This window comes from Papio anubis, chromosome 6 (assembly GCF_008728515.1).
Source record: "Papio anubis isolate 15944 chromosome 6, Panubis1.0, whole genome shotgun sequence".
NCBI classification, from domain to species: Eukaryota; Metazoa; Chordata; class Mammalia; order Primates; family Cercopithecidae; genus Papio; species Papio anubis.
Window position 1 is genome coordinate 52,376,067 of NC_044981.1, and position 18,241 is coordinate 52,394,307.

General features: G+C 44.4%; 1 protein-coding gene across 1 annotated transcript; it reads left to right on the top strand.

Annotated features, from left to right (window-relative positions):
• The first annotated feature begins 7,819 nt into the window (after window positions 1-7,819).
• On the top strand, window positions 7,820-15,808 carry LOC110743084. The gene is made up of 2 exons (XM_021937380.2): window positions 7,820-9,388; window positions 12,532-15,808. Exon 2 carries the CDS (start codon window positions 14,302-14,304, stop codon window positions 15,034-15,036), a length of 735 nt encoding a protein of 244 aa, XP_021793072.2. The 5' UTR covers window positions 7,820-9,388; window positions 12,532-14,301; the 3' UTR covers window positions 15,037-15,808.
• The last annotated feature ends 2,433 nt before the right edge of the window (window positions 15,809-18,241 follow it).

Here is an 18,241-nt window from a genome sequence, read left to right on the forward strand (position 1 = left end):
CCCTGGGAAGAACAGGTACAGGGGAAGATTCCTGGAAAGAGGAGAGGAGCCCTGCAACATGGCAGGAGGCTAGGGTCTGAGGAGGAAGAGAGCTGGTGAGAATTTCCAAGAGGTAGGGATGGTTAAAGACGTCTTAAGATGGTGATATGTGACACTCTGCTTTATGCTTTCTATGTTGTAATATTTCTCCCTCAGTCATGTGTGATCAGTAGAAGTCAATTATACTGGTGAGATGTGGTGGCTAACGCCTGTAATCTCAGCACTTTGGGAGGCTGAGATGGGCAGGTCACTCGAGGTCAGGAGTTCAAGACCAGTTTGGCCAACATGGCAAAAGCCCATCTCTACTAAAAATACAAAAACTAGCCAGGCATGGTGGCACATGTCTGTAGTCCCAGCTACTCAGGGGGCTGAGGTATGAGAATTGCTTGAACCCAGGAGGTGGGGGTTGCAGAGAGCTGAGATCGTGCCACTGCACTCCAACCTAGGCAACAGAGTGAGACTCTCTTGACTCTCTTTCAAAAAAAAAAAAAAAAGAAGTCAACTACACCTACACACAACCAAGTTGTATTAGACAGTGGGGAATGAAGGAGAAGAGGTCAAGGAGGAAAAAAAAATTACCATTACTCTGCGCAGAGAGAGGATGTCTTTTTAATTTTTTCTTATCAATGCATTCAGTATTCACTGACTGACTGACTAAATAAATGAAATGTCTGAGTACTTTTAGATGGAAAGAACTTAGGCCTATTTTTTTTTAAAGAAGTAATTTGTTGCCTTAAGCATATCATATATTAAAAATAGAAATAAAAAAAGATTATGTATTTTATTTTTTAAAATGCAGATAGCAAAATATGTGAATCCCTTTATACAGACTAGCTATATAAATTATGTATGCAAATTCCTTATAGAGTGTACCTATTTTTATAAATATTTATATAAATTATAGTGTCTACATTTTCTTTGAAAGTTGTTAAACTCTTATTCCTATAAACAAATGTCTTATAAGCTTTTAGAATACTTTTTCTTATTTTTTAAAAAAGTTAAACATTTTTACTAGGGATTATTGGAAAGGAAAAATAATCCAAAAAGAATAATTAAAGTTATTCATAATAATACACCTAGAAATGACAGGAATCATGTAGAATTTTATAGTTGGAAGGGCCCCTCTGTGTTAACTGCATACTTGTTATTTTACAGAACTCCTTGCCCTCCTAACTTCTTCAGAGTCTTCCCTTCCACACGTTTATTGATTTAGACCAAAACATCAGCATTAATTGTTATCCCTCATCACTGTATTAGTCTATTCCCACATTGCTATAAGGAAATACTCGAGACTGGGTAATTAATAAAGGGAAAAGGTTTAATTGACTCACAGTTCTGCACGGCTGGGAAGGCCTCAGGAAACTTACAATCATGGCGGAAGGGGAAGAGGCACGTCTTACATGACAACTGGTGAGAGAAAATGCGCACGTAGGAGAAACTGTGAAACACTTATGAAACCATCAGATCTCGTGAGAGCTCACTATCACAAGAACAGTATGGGGGAAACTGCCCCCCATGATCCAATCACCTCCCACCAGATCCTGCCCTCGACACGTGGGAATTATGGGGATTACAATTCAAGATGAGATTTGGGTGGGGAGACAGAACCTAACCATATCCGGGAGGTGGGGGTTGCATATAAATCACTTTGCATAGTTCTCCATCATTACCATTGTGGTAGGAAAAAAGGCCCAAATCCCTTCCTTGAAGAAGCTATGCTCTTGCACGTGTGACTTTTTTTTTTTTTTTTACTATGTCTTTCTTGGTACAGATAGTCCCCAACATTTGGTGGTTTGACTCATGATTTTTCAACTTCATGATGGTATGAAAGTGATATACATTCAGTAGAAATGACACTTAAAATTTTGAAGTTTGATTTTTTCCTGGGCTTGTGATAGGTGGAAGGATACTTTCACATAATGCTGGGCAGCGTAAGGGAGGTGCCATTCCCAGTCAACCAGCTGATGATGAGGGTAAACAGTAATTCCATTTTTCACTTTCAGTAAAGTATTAAAAAAAATTACATGAGATATTTAACACTTTATTATAAAATACGCTTGCTGTTAGATGACTTTGCCCAACTGTAGGCTAATGTAAGTACTCTGAGCATGTTTAAGGTAGGTCAGGCTAAGCTGTGATGTTCGGTAGGTGAGGTGCATTCAATGCATTTTTGACTTAACGATATTTTCCACTTAGGACAGACTTATCAGGACATAACCGCACTGTAAGGTGATAAGCATCTGTATCTATGGATCCCACTCTGTGAATTCATCCACTCTTCTGGCTTCCATGAGCTGAGGATCCTCAGCATATTTTTGAAGCCGAAATTTCTCTTCTGCAATAATTTATTTCCATCTGTCCTTTTGAGATTTCTTTTTGGATGCTTTTCTGTTTCCCCAAAGTCTTTATTTCAAGAATGGAATTCTGGTTTCCTCCAGCATGCTCCAAAAGAGTTCGGGTCTCCTGACTTAACTATTTGTGTTTGTGTCACTACCATTGTGGTAGGAAAAGAGACCAAAATCTCTGATGAGATTTCTTCTCGTCACTCCTGTGGTCTTCCAACTCTGTCTCTCATCTCTGATCTGGTCTACTGAGGCCCCTTGATCATTCTTTCATAATAGCATCTGTGCTGATTCTTTTCTGTTTTTTATTGATCCCTTCACACCTGGATCATTGTGATTGTTTCATGAATGGCCTCCCTACCTTGAGTCTCTCTTCCCCTCCACACCGCACTTCCAAGTGCTGCAGAATTAACCTTGTAAAAATACTACTCTTACTCTGTAATTAACCTGTCCAGGAACCCTTGGGGGCTTCCTGTTGCCAAAAGGGTAAAATCTACAATCTTTGTCCCGGTGACCAACTCTTCTGCAATCCTTCAACCTCATCTTCTTCTATTTTTTAATGAAAAAAATATCTGTAACTAGGATATCCTGCTTCTGGTTTTTGAATTCTCCTGGCTTATTCTCTCCATGAGAGATTATATTGAATAAGGCTGTCTTCTTCAATTCCTATTCTAGATGCTAACATTGTATTTCCTCTGAATAACCTTTTCTGATCAACTAACCCACAGCTATTTGTTTCTCATTTGAGCTTATAAAGCACTCGTTGTTCCATGAATTGGCTCTTAATCATAGAATAATAACACTACTCTCTGAGTAACTACTATGTGCCAGGCATTGTTCTAAGTCTCTCTTAGTTCATTTAACCTCAGTCAATCAGATGAAGTAAGCATAATTATTACATCCATTTTGCAGTGGGAACAGAGGTACGGACAGGTTAAGTAACTGACTCAAGGTCATAGGATGGTAGAACTAGGATTTGAATCAAAACAATCTGGTTCAGAACCTGCCCTCTTTTCCACCCATACTGCCTCTCAGTCTACACTGCCTTCGATTTTCACTCTCTGTTTGTGCATGCCCATTTTTATATGTGTTGCGTTCCTAAAGAAAATGAATGCCCCTCGAAGGCAGGAACTATATCTTATATGCATTCTCTGAAAGGCCGAGCAGAGAGCTATGTGCTTAAATAAGCACTGAATGTGTGTTTGATTTGAATGGATTATGGAGCATTTTTTTTCCTTCCTGAGATAATGTAACTTTTTTTTCTGAGATGGAGTCTTGCTCTGTCACCCAGACTGGAGTGTAGTGGTGCGAACTCAGCTCACTACAAGCTCCATCTCCCAGGTTCACACCATTGTCCTGCCTCAACCTCCTGAGTAGCTGGGACTACAGGCACCCGCCAGCACGCCCGGCTAATTTTTTGTATTTTTAGTAGAGATGGGGTTTCACTGAGTTAGCCAGGATGGTCTTGATCCTGACCTCGTGATCCGCCCACCTTGGCCTCCCAAAGTGCTGGGATTACAGGCATGAGCCACTGTGCCTGGCCAAATTTTTATGATTTGAAAAGATAGTCTCAAAATCAGATTTGACTAAGTTATGATGAAAAGAAAGGTAAAAATCAAGTGGTGAGCCAATGTCCTGGCCTCACCTCTTGGGTTCAGTGAAGTTAGATCATTTCACAAATTACACTGTGTCATGTCTGAAAAGTAATGAGGGCTTAATGAGCCCACACAGTTCTTGCCTTTTTTTTTTTTTTTTTTTTTTTGTAGTGGGTGAAATGTAAACTTGGTTAAGACCTGTATGTCAGCAAATAAGAATTAACTAGCCTTGACTCTGTTGCAGCTGAATAACCATGATTGAAAATGCAATTACTCTTTCCCAGTGTTTTTTTTTTTTTCTTTTTTCTTTTTTTTCATTCTGAAGCCAAGTATGAGTTGGAGGAAAGGTGTGATAAAATTTTCCTATATTCTCAGGGGGTTCTCACTGACAGGCAGTTCAAGGAAAATGCAACAAAAACGCCTGCCATACCAGGAAAAGGCAAACAGCCAGAGGTATGGTAGAGAAGATATGCCTTTTAACACTCTGAATTGTATTACATGGTTACTTAAATCTGTATCACAACTTGTAACTTCTGTTTTTTTTTTTCTCTCTCTTTTGAAGGAAATTTCCTCAGAAGCACTTCAGATTACTTTAAATTACTTATCAGGCCAAACTGGGTAAAACTGTCTTTCTTAAGAGCCATTTACGTTTAAAATGTGGACATGGAGCTCCAACTCCATGCCAACTGAGTGTTTTAATAGCAGTTTTGTGATATTTTTCCAGTACTTTATCAGTGAAAGGGGATCCTTGTATTTATTTTGTGATTATTGTTCGCCCAAATAAAATTTGCCTCTTGCAAAGCACCAGTAGAGAAAATAAACATTGAACATTGATTGCAGGTCATGAACTGCAGAGCCTATTGGGCAAAATACAGGGGATCAAAAGAATGTGAGCCTGGTCTTGGTAAAAAATGGCATTTACCTTCTAGTCATGAAGGCAGGATTGGATTTGAGGCCCATCTCCTTCAGCCACACATTCTTCTTTCAGACGTCTCAGCAGTCTTGATAATATTCAGCTTTTGTTTATACTCGGTAGAGCCTAGATTTGATTTCCAGGGTTTGTCTTCCTTCCGTGACCTGAGAGAAAATCACTCTCAAGGCTGCCAGTTGTGGTCTGTAGGTTGTGCACCTGACTGGGACTGTGTAAGGTTACATAGTACCCAGCCTGCACATCGACACATGTTGGCCCTGACCACTGTGTCTAGATTATTTCTGCCAATCGCCAATCTTACCTATTCTGTGTTGATGTCATAGATTTAATACTCAGAGTTCTAAAGGAGGGTTGCCTTACTTTTATCCCCATGTACTAACCATAAAAGATACAAAGTAAATGCCAGACATGGTGGCTCACACCTGTAATCCCAGCACTTTGGGAGGCTGAGGCAGGTGGATCACGAGGTCAGGAGTTTGGCACCATTTACTGAACATTCACTAAGTGCGAGAAGACACTAGACCTTGCCTTTAGAACTGCACTGTCCAATTCAGCGACCACTAGACACACATAGTCATTGTGCACTGGAAATGTGGCAAGTCCCAGCTGAGACATGCTATAGATATAAAACTCACTTTGAATTGTGAAGACCTCATACAAAAAAGTAACTATTTCATTATTAATGTTTCATATATTATATATCAAAATGATGTTTTAAATACATTAGATTATATATAATATATTAAGATAAGTCTTATATATGTATATATAATATAATGTATTAAGATAATACACAATATACAATTAAGATTATATACAATTAAGATTATATACAATATACTAAGATACATCTTATCTATTTCTTATTATTTTTTAAAGTGTGGCTACTAGAAAATTGAAAGTTATGTGTGTGACTTGCATTTGTGGGTCATATTATCTTTTTACTAGACAGTGTTTCTTTATAATTAATAGAAAGAGAATGACATGTAAGCACATCACTGTAAGTCTGCGGGACAAGTGGTTTAAGCGGGGTACCTATGAAGTATGGAGAAGGGTGCAGCTAATGAGCTGGTGTGCTCAGGAAAAAAGGCCGAAGGGCCTAGAAGCAGTAGTAGGAAACAATAGAAATACTATTTTCATAGTTGCTCTTGATTTAGTTAAAATGGTGTATTACTAATTTAGAATGGTTATTATTGATTTGTCTTGTTATCTGAATGACAACAGTATTTTTCTTATAAAAACGACTCAAACATCATGCATGCATTATCTCAGGGTACCACCAGATGGTGCTGTGTTCTAGGATTGAAAAAGGCTGGCAAGAAAAAGTGGCACTCTTGACTTTCAGTGGTTCCTAAGCTTTTCAAAAGGGCACTCGGAACATTTTTGAGCTTGCAGACCCAATATATGTATGTCTATTTAAAAAAATAAATTATATACCTAATATTGCACTAATACATTGTGGCAATTATAAGATACACCTATAGAAAAATTGAAATATAAAAGGCTATGATAGACTGAAATTCTAATATTTCTTTCCTACACTACAATGAACCTCTTCTGGGGATTGCATATCCCTGAGGTGTGTGCATCTGCCCTTTGAGAACGCTGGTTTATTTAACAATTGTTGTATAATTTTATTTTATTGTTCATCTTCATAAAGATAAAAGTAACAACAAAAAATATAAAACAAAACCTTTTTTTACTACGCATGGGTATTAAAATATGGATCACAGTTACCTGTCAAACCATTTCAAACACTGAAATTAGAAAAAGTTAAGACTTTTTCCTGGGGGATCTTTGTATTTTTCAGTTTTAAACTAGATTTAGTGTAATGTATCAGAATCATAAATGGAATAAAATAGCAGACCAAGTCTAAATTTTTTTCTGTTATATATTTTGTTGTTCAAAAATCAAAAATGTTAACTTTAAAGAGCATTAACAACCAAAGCAAAAGAATGGGTATAAATGCCAATGGTGCCCATATCAAATAAATATGTAGAATTGAATTTTTGACTGCGAATTTTCCTTTTGTGTTATTAATGTATTTATTTATTTATTTGGAATTAAATTTTTTAAAACCCTAAACATCTCAAAACAAAGAGGAAAACTTTATTAGACTGACTTTATTAGAGGAATACAATTGCAGTTTTCCCTGATTTTACAGAACGATCTCTGTATAAAGTTTTTTTTGTTTGCTTTTGTTTTTGGTTTTTTATTTGCATAAATTTTAAGAAGTACAATTGCAGTTTTATTACATGGATATATTGCATTGTGGTGAAATTTGGGCTTTTAGCATGCATATCACCTGAATAACATGCATTGTATCTATTAAGTAATTTCTCATTCTGTACCCCCTCCCACCATCCTACTGTTTGAGTCTTTAATGTCTATTACTCCGCACTATGTTCCTGTGTACACATTATTTAGCTTCCACTTATAAGTGAGAACATGCTCTATTTGACTTTCTGTTTCTGAGTTGGTTTTCTTTAGATAATGGCCTCCAGTTTCTCCACGTTGTTGCAAAAGACATGATTTCATTCTTTTTTATGGCTGCCTAGTCTTCCATGCTGTATATATACCATGTTTTCTTTATCCATTCATCCGTGGATGGATACTTAGGTTGATTCCATAACTTTGCTATTGTGAATAGTGCTGTGATTAAACTATGAGTGCAGGTGTCTTTTTGACTGATTTCTTTATTTTGGGTAGATACCAGTAAATCCCAGTAGTCGGATTGCCGGGTTGAGTGGTAGTTCTATGTTTAGCTCTTTGAGAAATCTCCAAACTGTTCTCCATAGAGGTTGTACTAATTTACATTCTCATCAACAGTGTATAAACATTCTTTTTTATCCCTATCCTCACCAACATCCATTATTTTTTACTTTTTAATAATGGCTATTCTGACTGGTATAAGATAATACGTCATTGTGGTTTTAATTTGCATTTATCTGATGATTAGGGTTGTTAGGCATTTTTTCATATGCTTTTAACTTTTGGATTTCAGAGAACAGGTGATCCTTGTTACTTAGGTGATTTTCACTGGCCAGATGATTCCTCCGGGTCAGGCCATCCCATGGTCAGGTGAGTTCATGGTCAGGTGATCCCTGCTTGTCCAGTCAGCTGTGGTGGAGGCCGAGTCTGGATGACAGAGTATAAACATGAAACCCAAATTTCAGAGAATAAGGATTATGGGCTAGGTAGAGACTCCAGCAGGCATCATCTAGAGCAGGGGTACCCAGCCCCTGGGCCTCGGACTGGTACTGGTCTGTGGCCTGTTAGGAACCAGGTTGTGCATCAGGAGGTGAGCGGCAGGAGAGTGAGCATTACCACCTGTGCTCTGCCTTCTGTTACATCAGCTGCGGCATTAGATTCTCACAGGAGCCCAAACCCTATTGTGAATTGTGCATGCGAGGGATCTAGTTTGCCTGCTCCTTATGAGAATCTAATGTCCTAATGCCTGATGGTCTGAGGTGGAACAGTTTATTCCTGAAACCAACCCCCAACTGCCACTCCTGGTCAATGGAAAAATGATCTTCCACGAAACTGGTTCCTAGTGGCAAAAAGGTTGGGGACCACTGATCTACAGTAATTCCTGGCAATTACACTTGCATGATATTTTAAATCCTTTTTGTAAGACATGTACAGTGTGGTATCGATAAGGATGCTGGATTGGGAGTTATTGACCTTGGTAATCATTATGATACTTACGTGACCACTTTACTCATCAGTCTGAATTCATCTGGATACAAGCATAACACTAAGTCTCCCCATTAAAATCGGCAGATCAATCAATTCATCCATAAAAATATGAACATTAAGGAAAGCCAGATAAACAAAATTGGTTACATGAGTATCATAATTATTACCAAGGTAATGAGTAGACATGGTTTATCAAAGTGAGGGGCAGAATGTAGGGAAGAAAGCAAGCTGAGGACTCACTGAGACCAATAAAGGATCTACTTTTTTGTCAACCACAAATCAGGGTAAGTAAGAGTGTTAGGCAATTAGGTTGATAAGTAGCAATAACCTATTGTCCATGTCCTTGTATTAATCAGTTGTGTATTAATAAAGGCACAATTTTGAAAACCTCTTGCAGTTGACCTCTGAATTGCGTTTTCTGTTCGCTTTGGTCCTTGGCAGTAGCTGAGGAGTGGAATTTACGGCCTTGTTTAGCAGCACTTTACAGAGCAAATCATGCCCAGGGGATTCTGTCATCCTAATTTTATTCATTGAATCAGGAGGAAGTCAATATCTCCATAGCTTTGGAGGTTGGATTCTGTCAGAATGAGGTGAATGGAAGACTATGTGGATCATTTCTATTTATTTAAAATTCAAGGCCAGACATAATAAAATAAGAGGAACTTGGTAAGTTAATTTTTGTCTCCTAGGAAAGCACTGTCTTAGAACCCAGCTCACCTGATTTTGCCGATGAGTCAACTTCGAAGCGTGCCTCATTCCGGAAAGTGAATCACGTAATCACAGTAAGTTACACACATAACAGGCATAGATGGCTCCTTGCTGTTATGTTTAAGCCAGTGGTGTACCACCTTTTCTGTCTGTAATTCTTCACATTTGTCAGATTAGGTCAATATAAAGGGCTGCACTTTTTTGACAAGGATGTGGTTGCCATGTTAGCTTCTTATGCCCTTAACTGTCATTTTGAAGATCAAGTTTAATTTCCCAGACTTTGGATTGAAGAAAAACTCAATTCCCAGTTAGCTTTACGTGGCTACAACATTATGACACACTTCTATCGAGAAATATAAAGGTAATTCCTATGATTGACACTAGGATTTTCCTGGCTTTGTGTGTAGTTTACATGTGTGTTATACAATGATATCCGTAATGCTACTAGACCGGGCTCCGTTAGTTCTGTTTTAGTTAACGTATTAGTCTGTTGTGCCTTATTATACAGGAATACCTGAGGTTGGGCAATTGAAAAAGAAAAGAGGGTTGTTTGGCTCACAGTTCTGCAAGCTGTATAAGCATAGCACCAGCAACTGCTTGGCTTCTGCAGAGGCCCCTGGAAGCTTCCAGTCATGGTGGAAGGTGAAGGGAAGGCAGGGATGTCACATGTTGGAAAAGGAAGCAAGAGAGAGGGGAGGGAGGCACCAGACTCTTTAAACAACCAGCTCTCACATGAACTAATAGATCAAGAGCTCACTCAGTTCCACAGGGGATTCCTGAGGGCTCTACTCTCATGACCCAAACACTTCCTAACCAGCCCGCCTCCAACACTGGGGGTCACATTTCAATGAAATTTGGAGGGACTGACATCCAAACTATATCAGTTGTAATTGATTACATTAATGAATTTTCACTATTTTACTGGTGGCTCTTAGGATAAAACTTCAAGGATTTTAATGTTAACCTATGACACATGTTAGCTTGCGACAGAACCAAGCCTTTAGTATCACCCAAACTACCAGGCAACATGTGACTTTTTTTTACATGGCAGAATATACTTCATTGTATGCCAAGACCAACTCTGTCTGGGAGACCTTAACCGAGTGGCACTAGAGGAATTAAAGACACACACACAGAAATATAGAGGTGTGAACTGGGAAATCAGGGGTCTCAAAGCCTTCAGAGCTGAGAGCACTGAACAGAGATTTACCAAGGTATTTAGTAACAGCAAGTCAGTCATTAGCTTTGTTTCTATAGATGTTAGATTAACTAAAAGTATCCCTTATGGGAAACGAAGGGATGGGTGGAAATAAAGGGATGGGTTGGGCTAGTTATTTGTAGCAGGAGCATGTCCTTAAGGCACAGATCGCTCATGCTATTGTTTGTGGTTTAAGAAGGCCTTTAAGCAGTTTTCCGCCCTGGATGGGCCAGGTGTTCCTTCCCCTCATTCTGGTAAACCCACAACCTTTCAGCGTGGGCATTATGGCCATCATGAGCATGTCACAGTGCTGCAGAGATTTTGTTTATGGCTATTTTTGGGGCCAGTTTATGGCCAGATTTTAGGGGGCCTGTTCCCAACAACTGTATTTCCATGTTCCGCAAAGTTTTTTGGGCATAGGGCACTGATATTAATGAAAATTTATATTTATGTATCATGTAAATATTTAAATTGTTTAAGTGCATTTTGGCATTATGCACTTCATAAATATATGTTGTAATTGTTAAAAATATTAGGTAAAAAATAAATATAAATTGCAGTTATGATCATTTCTTTTTGCCTACCCTGGGGGTATGTGCTTTCTATTTGGACTTTTCTGCCAAGGTCACAAAATCATGATTACATCCACCTTTCATATAACTAGGGAAATAAAAACAAACCAACATTACCATTCTGGAAAGAACTTTTCTGAGTCTTTTTGTCCAACTACTTGTTTTTTAGGCACAATTAGGAGATTGTTTCTAAGACAATATTAATAATTAATTCTATGTGGTTTTCAAAGTTTTAAATTTTAAAGAACTCAATCATGTGACAGAGCATAATTATCTCAAATAACAGGAAAAGCATGTAAGTGATGACATGACTGTGATTCATTTCCTCTGTGTGGTCACTGTTTGACTTTTTGGGATCAAATGTTCACTTGAGAGCCAGGGGTGCCTGGGACCTGGGAAAAAATGCATCCCTGCCCAGGATCCTCATTCTGTGAGTCACACACACACAACCAAGGGTTGGTGAGTGACAACTAAGACCAAGGTTGGAACCTGCTCATAGGAGAAGCTTCATTTGGTCCTTCTCCAGCAGCACCTATATAGCCACTTCTAATCCACAATTCGAGGGATGGAAGGGCATATTCAGTTTTTCTTCCTTGGTAATTTGAAACCAACTTGATAACAGCTTGTTCAAATGAGGAATGGATAGAACATCTGTTTAAATCAACCCTCAGAGTGAGAGACAGAACTTTTGTGTGCCTAATATTCCCATTGGCTAACCCAGTGCTTAAGCCTCCATATCATGGCTTCTGAGAGCTTTCACCCAAATGCCCAGTGTGAAGGCATGGTCCTGTCAGGAGTGGTTTTTCTGCTTGGAGATGGCTTTTGCTTCACATCTTTCTATTCTCCAAGGCTGTTTACTTCGCCACCTATCCAGAAAGAATTTTTTTTTTTATGATTCCATAATTTTTTAGTACTGGAAAATTTTTCAGTGTTTTCACATACATTATTTCATTTGATGTTCATAATCCTTCAGGGTAAATAGGGTAGGTTGTTGGTGTCCGTATATTATGGATAATGAATCAGAGATTAAGAGAGGGTAAATCTGATTTCTACTGCAAACAAAAGGCAGAAAAATTATAGCAGAGGAAGCATATTTCATTCTAGTTTTCAGCATATCTAGATTAATTCTGGTTTATTTTTAATTTCAGCTGAATAGGTTACACTTCCTCAACTGCTGTCCTGGGGTTCATTGAGGTGGAGCCACCTAGACATCATATACATGCCTTGGCTGCATTTACATCTCACCCCTCCTGCTTCCCCAAGTATAATCACCCCAGTGCTATTAAACAGATTATAAGAAAATGAAGTGTTCAGTGCTAACTCCAAAATTCCAGGCGCTATGATACTGCTGCACACATCCAAAGGGACTTCCTACTTTAAGAAGCTCCCTTTTAAATGAAACTCTTGACTTCTTAGTGTTGCCTCAGAAATGTGCTTTTCATTACAGAGAATATTACAGAGAGAGTTCTGCTGCCTCATGGAGGAGCCACAGGAACTGTGCACAATCTTTCTTACCACAGAGTCACAAGGAGAAAATTGGCAGCTTAGGAGACCAACCAGCTAAATGAGATATGTCAGCCGACAAACAGCTTAAATACTCTTGGATCATTTTTCCTCTACTTTATCGAGTAGTTTTAGTTTGAGGGAAGTGAACGATCTTCTGGGTGGCTTCCTTACTCAAGATTTCTCTGTCTCTGTCTTCTTAGGCGTTTGTTTCTTTATGCCTGGATCTGCCACTTCACCTTTTGCCTTTTTTTCCATATCTACCTCTGACTCTATCTTCGTCTTTTTGTCTCTCCCTTTATTTTCTTTATTTCTGGTTTCTCTTTTTCATTTTCTCTTATATTGTCAGTCACCTTAATTTCTATAAACACATAATTATCACTAACAATTAAAGAGCTTTATAAATGATGATGAAAATTTGAAACAAATTTCTTAAAGAATCTTTGAATCATTTTGTGTGTGTGTGTGTGTGTGTGTGAGAGAGAGAGAGAGAGAGAGGAGAGAGAGAGAGAGAAAGAGAAAAGTATTTATTGTTGACCTGTGATTTCCTCAATCCCAACCCTAAATGTGAGTTGTAGAACTTGGATTTGAACCTGCAGCCAGTTAGGGACCAGAGCATCTGCTCTTTAGCACCACATCACACTGCCTTCCTCCTGGTCTCCAAAGGTATAACTGAAATATTATTGTAACTGAAATATTATTGTATCTTGCTCTTAGTACCTCTCCTGTATAAATGCACTCTTGCATTTCTTTTCAAATAACTATAATTCTAGATACATTTGCATAAATAGGATTAGAATCTTGCAAAAATATATTCTTTCCAGAGAGTGTCTGCACAGGAGAAGGAGGCCAGCAGATGTCAGTCTCACCTCAGTAGAAGAGCTGAGAATAGTTTCATTGTGGCTTTTCTTCATGGGAGTTTGCTTTTTTTGAATGAACTTTCAAATAACCACACTCAGGGGAGCGCGCACTCAGACGAACGTGCACTTGGGGGAGCACGCACTCAGATGAGCACACACTCAGAAGAGATCACACTCAGAGTAGCGCACACTCAGACAAGTGCACACTCAGAGGAGTTCACACTCCGGGGAGCGCACACTCAGGGGAACACGCACTAAGACGAATGTGCACTCAGACAAGCGTGCACTCAGGGGAGCGTGCACTCAGACGAGCGCACACTCAGAGGAGCTCACACAGATGAGTGCACACTTGGGAGCGCACACTGAGGTGAGCGCACAGAGGAGCACACACTCAGATGTGCGCACACTCAGAGGAGCTCACACAGACGAGTGCACACTCAGAGGAGCTTACACTCAGAGGAGCGCACACTCATAGGAGCTCACATTCAGACGAGTGCACATTCAGGGGAGCGCAGACTCAGAGGAGACCACACTCAGAGGAGCACACTCAGACGAGTGCACACTCAGAGGAGCTCACACTCAGGGGAGCACGCACTCAGGGGAACACACACTCAGGGGAGCACGCAATCAGGGCAGTGCACACTCAGGGGAGTGCATGCTCAGATGAAAGTGCACTCAGGGGAGCACGCACTTAAGAGGAGCACAAACTCAGAGGAGTGCACACTCAGAGGAGTGCATACTCAGGGGAGCGCACACTCAGAGGAGTGCACACTCAGGGGAGCGCACACTCAGAGGAGTGCACACTCAGGGGAGCGCACACTCAGATGAGCGTGCACTTGGGAGCATGCACTTAGATGAGCACACCCTCAGAGGAGATCACACTCAGAGGCGCGCACACTCAGATGAGTGCACACTCAGAGGAGCACACTCTTAGAGGAGCGCACACTCAGACAAGTGCACACTCAGAAGAGCTCACACAGACGAGTGCACACTCAGGGGAGTGCACACTCAGACGAGCGCACAGAGGAGTTCACACGGACGAGTGCACACCCAGAGGAGCTCACGCTCAGAGGAGTGCACACCCATGGGAGCTCACACTCAGAGGAGGGCACACTCAGACGAGTGTGCATTCAGGGGAGCGCACACTCAGGGGAGTACGTGCTAAGGGGAGCACACACTCAGGGGAGCGCACACTCAGGGGAGCCCACACTCAGGGGAGTGCACACTCACGGGAGCGCACGTTCAGACGAGCATGTGCTCAGGGGAGCACGCACTCAGAGGAGCGTGCGCTCAGGGTAGAGCACACTCAGGGGAGCGCACAGAGGATTGCCCACTCGGGGGAGCACATGCTCACAGGTGGGCACACTCAGACGAGCGTGCACTCAGGAGAGAGCATACTCAGGGCAGTGCACACTCAGGGGAGCGTGCACTCGGGGGAGGGCACACTCAGGGGAGTGCACACTCAGTGGACTGCACACTCAGACAAGCGCGAACTCAGGGGAGCGCGTACTCAGAGGAGCGCACATTCGGGAGTGCACACTCAGGAGAGCGCACAATCGGGAGCACACACTCAGGGAGCTCACGCTTAGGGGAGGGCACGCTCAGGGGAGCGCACGCTTGGGAAGGGTACACTCAGGGGAGTGCACACTCAGGGGAGCGTGCACTCAGTGGAGTGCACACTCAGACAAGCATGTGCTCAGGGGAGTGCACACTCAGGGGAATGCACACGCAAGGGAGCAGGCACTCAGGGAGCTCACACTCAGGAGAGTGCACGCTCAGGGGACCCCGCACTCAGTGGAGCGCACAATCGGGAGCACACACTCAGGGGAGCGCACAGACAAGCGTGCACTGAGGGGAGTGCACACTCAGGGGAGCGTACATTCAGGGGAGTGCACACTCAGATGAGCGTGCGCTCAGGGGAGAGCATGCTCAAGAGAGTGCACGCTCAGGGGAGTGCAAACTCAGGGGAGTGCACACTTAGGGGAGTGCACACTCGGGGGATCGCACACTCAGGGTAGCACACACTCAGGAGAGTTCACGCTCAGGGGAGCACACACTCAGACGAGCTTGCCTCAGGGGAGTGCACACTCAGGGGAGCGCACACTCAGGGAGTGCACGCTATGGGCACACTCAGGGGAGCGCATACTGAGGGGATCGCACACTCAAGGGAGTGCACACTCAAGGGAGTGCGCACTCAGACCGGCGTACACACTCAGGGGAGCGCACACTCGGGGGAGTGCACACTCAGGGGAGTGCACACTTGGGGGAGCGTGCACTCAGACCATCGTGCACATTCAGGGGAGTGCACACTCAGGGGAGCGCACACTCAGACAAGTGTGCACACTCAGGGGAGTGCGCACTCAGGGGAGCGCACACTCGGGAGCGTGCACTCAAGGGAGCGCACACTCAGATGAGCTTGCCTCAGGGGAGCGCACACTCAGGGGAGTGCACGCTCTGGGCACACTCAGGGGAGCGCATACTCAGGAGAGCGCACACTCAGGGGAGTGCACACTCCGGGGAGCGCGCACTCAGGGGAGTGCACACTCAGGCGAGCATGCCTCAAGGGTGCGCCCATTCAGGTGAGTACACACTCAGGGGAGCGGGCACTCACACCAGTGTGCACACTCAGGGGAGCGCATACTCAGCGGAGTGCACACTCAAAGGAGTGCGCACTCAGACCAGCGTGCACACTCAGGGGACTGCACACTCAGGGGAGTGCACACTCAGAGGAGTGCACACTCGGGGGAGCGTGCACTCAGACCAGAGTGCACACTCAGGGGAGTGCGCACTCAGGGGAGCGCACACTTGGGGGAGCGCACACTCGGGTGAGTGCACACTCAGGGGGGTGCACACTCGGGAGCGCATACTCAGCGGAGTGCACACTCAAGGGAGTGTGCACTCAGACCAGCGTACACACTCAGGGGACTGCACACTCAGGGGAGTGCACACTCAGGCGAGCGTGCCTCAAGGGTGCGCACATTCAGGTGAGTACACACTCAGGGGAGCGGGCACTCAGACCAGCATGCACACTCAGGGGAGCGCACACTCAGGGGAGCGCACACTCGGGGGAGCGCACACTCGGGGGAGCGTGCACTCAGACCGGCGTACACACTCAGGGAAGTGCACAGTCTGGGGAGCGTGCACTCAGACCAGCGTGCACACTCAGGGGAGTGCTCACTCAGAGGAGCGCACACTCAGGGGATTGCACGCTCTAGGCACACTCAGGGGAGCGAACACTCGGGAGTGCACACTCAGTGGAGTGCACACTCAGACGAGCGTGTCTCAAGGGTGCGCACATTCAGGGGAGCGCACACTCAGGGGAGCGCACACTCAGGGAAGCGCACACTCGGGAGTGCACGCTGTGGACACACTCAGGGGAGCGCACATTAGGACGAGCGCACACTCAGACAAGCGTGCACACTCAGGGGAGTGTGCACTCAGGGGTGCGCACACTTGGGGGAGCGCACACTCGGGTGAGTGCACACTCAGGGGGGTGCACACTCAGGGGAGCAAGCACTCACACCAGTGTGCACACTCAGGGGAGCGCATACTCAGCGGAGTGCACAGTGCGCACTCAGACCAGCGTACACACTCAGGGGAGCGCACACTCAGGGGAGTGCACACTCAGGCGAGCGTGCCTCAAGGGTGCGCACATTCAGGTGAGTACACACTCAGGGGAGCGTGCACTCAGACCAGCATGCACACTCAGGGGAGTGCACACACAGGGGAGCGCACAATCAAGGGCGTGCACACTCAAGGAAGCGCACACTCGAGAGCGCACATTCGGACGAGCGCACATTCGGATGAGCGCACCCTCAGGGGAGTGCTCACTCAGGGGAGTGCACACTCAGGGGAGCGGGCACTCAGACCAGCATGCACACTCAGAGGAGCACACACTCAGGGGAGCGCACACTCGGGGGAGCACACACTCGGGGGAGCGTGCACTCAGAGCGGCGTACACGCTCAGGGAAGTGCACAGTCAGGGGAGCGTGCACTCAGACCAGCGTGCACACTCAGGGGAGTGCACACTCAGGCGAGTGCACACTCGGGGGAGTGCACACTGGGGGAGCGCACACTCAGGGGAATGCATGCTCAAGGGAGCGTGCACTAGGGAGCGTGCACTCAGGGGAGCGCACAATCGGGAGTGCACACTCAGGGGAGTGCACATTCAGGAAAGCACACATTCAGGGAGTGCATGCTGAGGGGAGCGCACGCTCAGGGGAGCGCACACTCAGGGGAGCACACGCTCAGGGGAGCGCACACTCAGAGGAGCACACAATCGGTGGCACACACTCAGGGAGCGTACACTCAGGGGAGCGCACACTCAGGGGAGCGCACGCTCAGAGGAGAGCGCGCTCAGGGGAGTGCGCGCTCAGGGGAGTGTGCGCTCAGATGAGCATGGGATCAGAGGAGTGCACACTCAGGAGAACGCACGCTCAGGGGAGTGTACACTCAGTGGATTGCACAATCAGGAGCGCACACTCAGGGGAGCGCACGCTCGGGGGAGAGGACTCTCAGGGGAGTGCACACTCAAGGGAGCGCGCACTCAGACCAGCATACACACTCAGGGGAGCGCACACTCAGGGAAGCGTACACTCAGGTGAGCGCATATTCAGACGAGCGCACCCTCAGGGGAGCGCGCACCCAGAGCAGCGTGCACACTCAGAAGAGCACACTCGGGGGAGCACACACTCAGGGGAGTGCACACTCAGATGACCGTGCCTCAGGGGTGCACACACTCAGGGGAGCGCAGACTCAGGGGAGCGCACACTCAGGTGAGCGTACATTCAGATG

What these genes read in the sequence shown, in the direction of transcription:
- LOC110743084 (XM_021937380.2), top strand. Translation starts at nt 14,302, where the DNA reads ATGAGCACACCCTCAGAGGAGATCACACTCAGAGGCGCGCACACTCAG.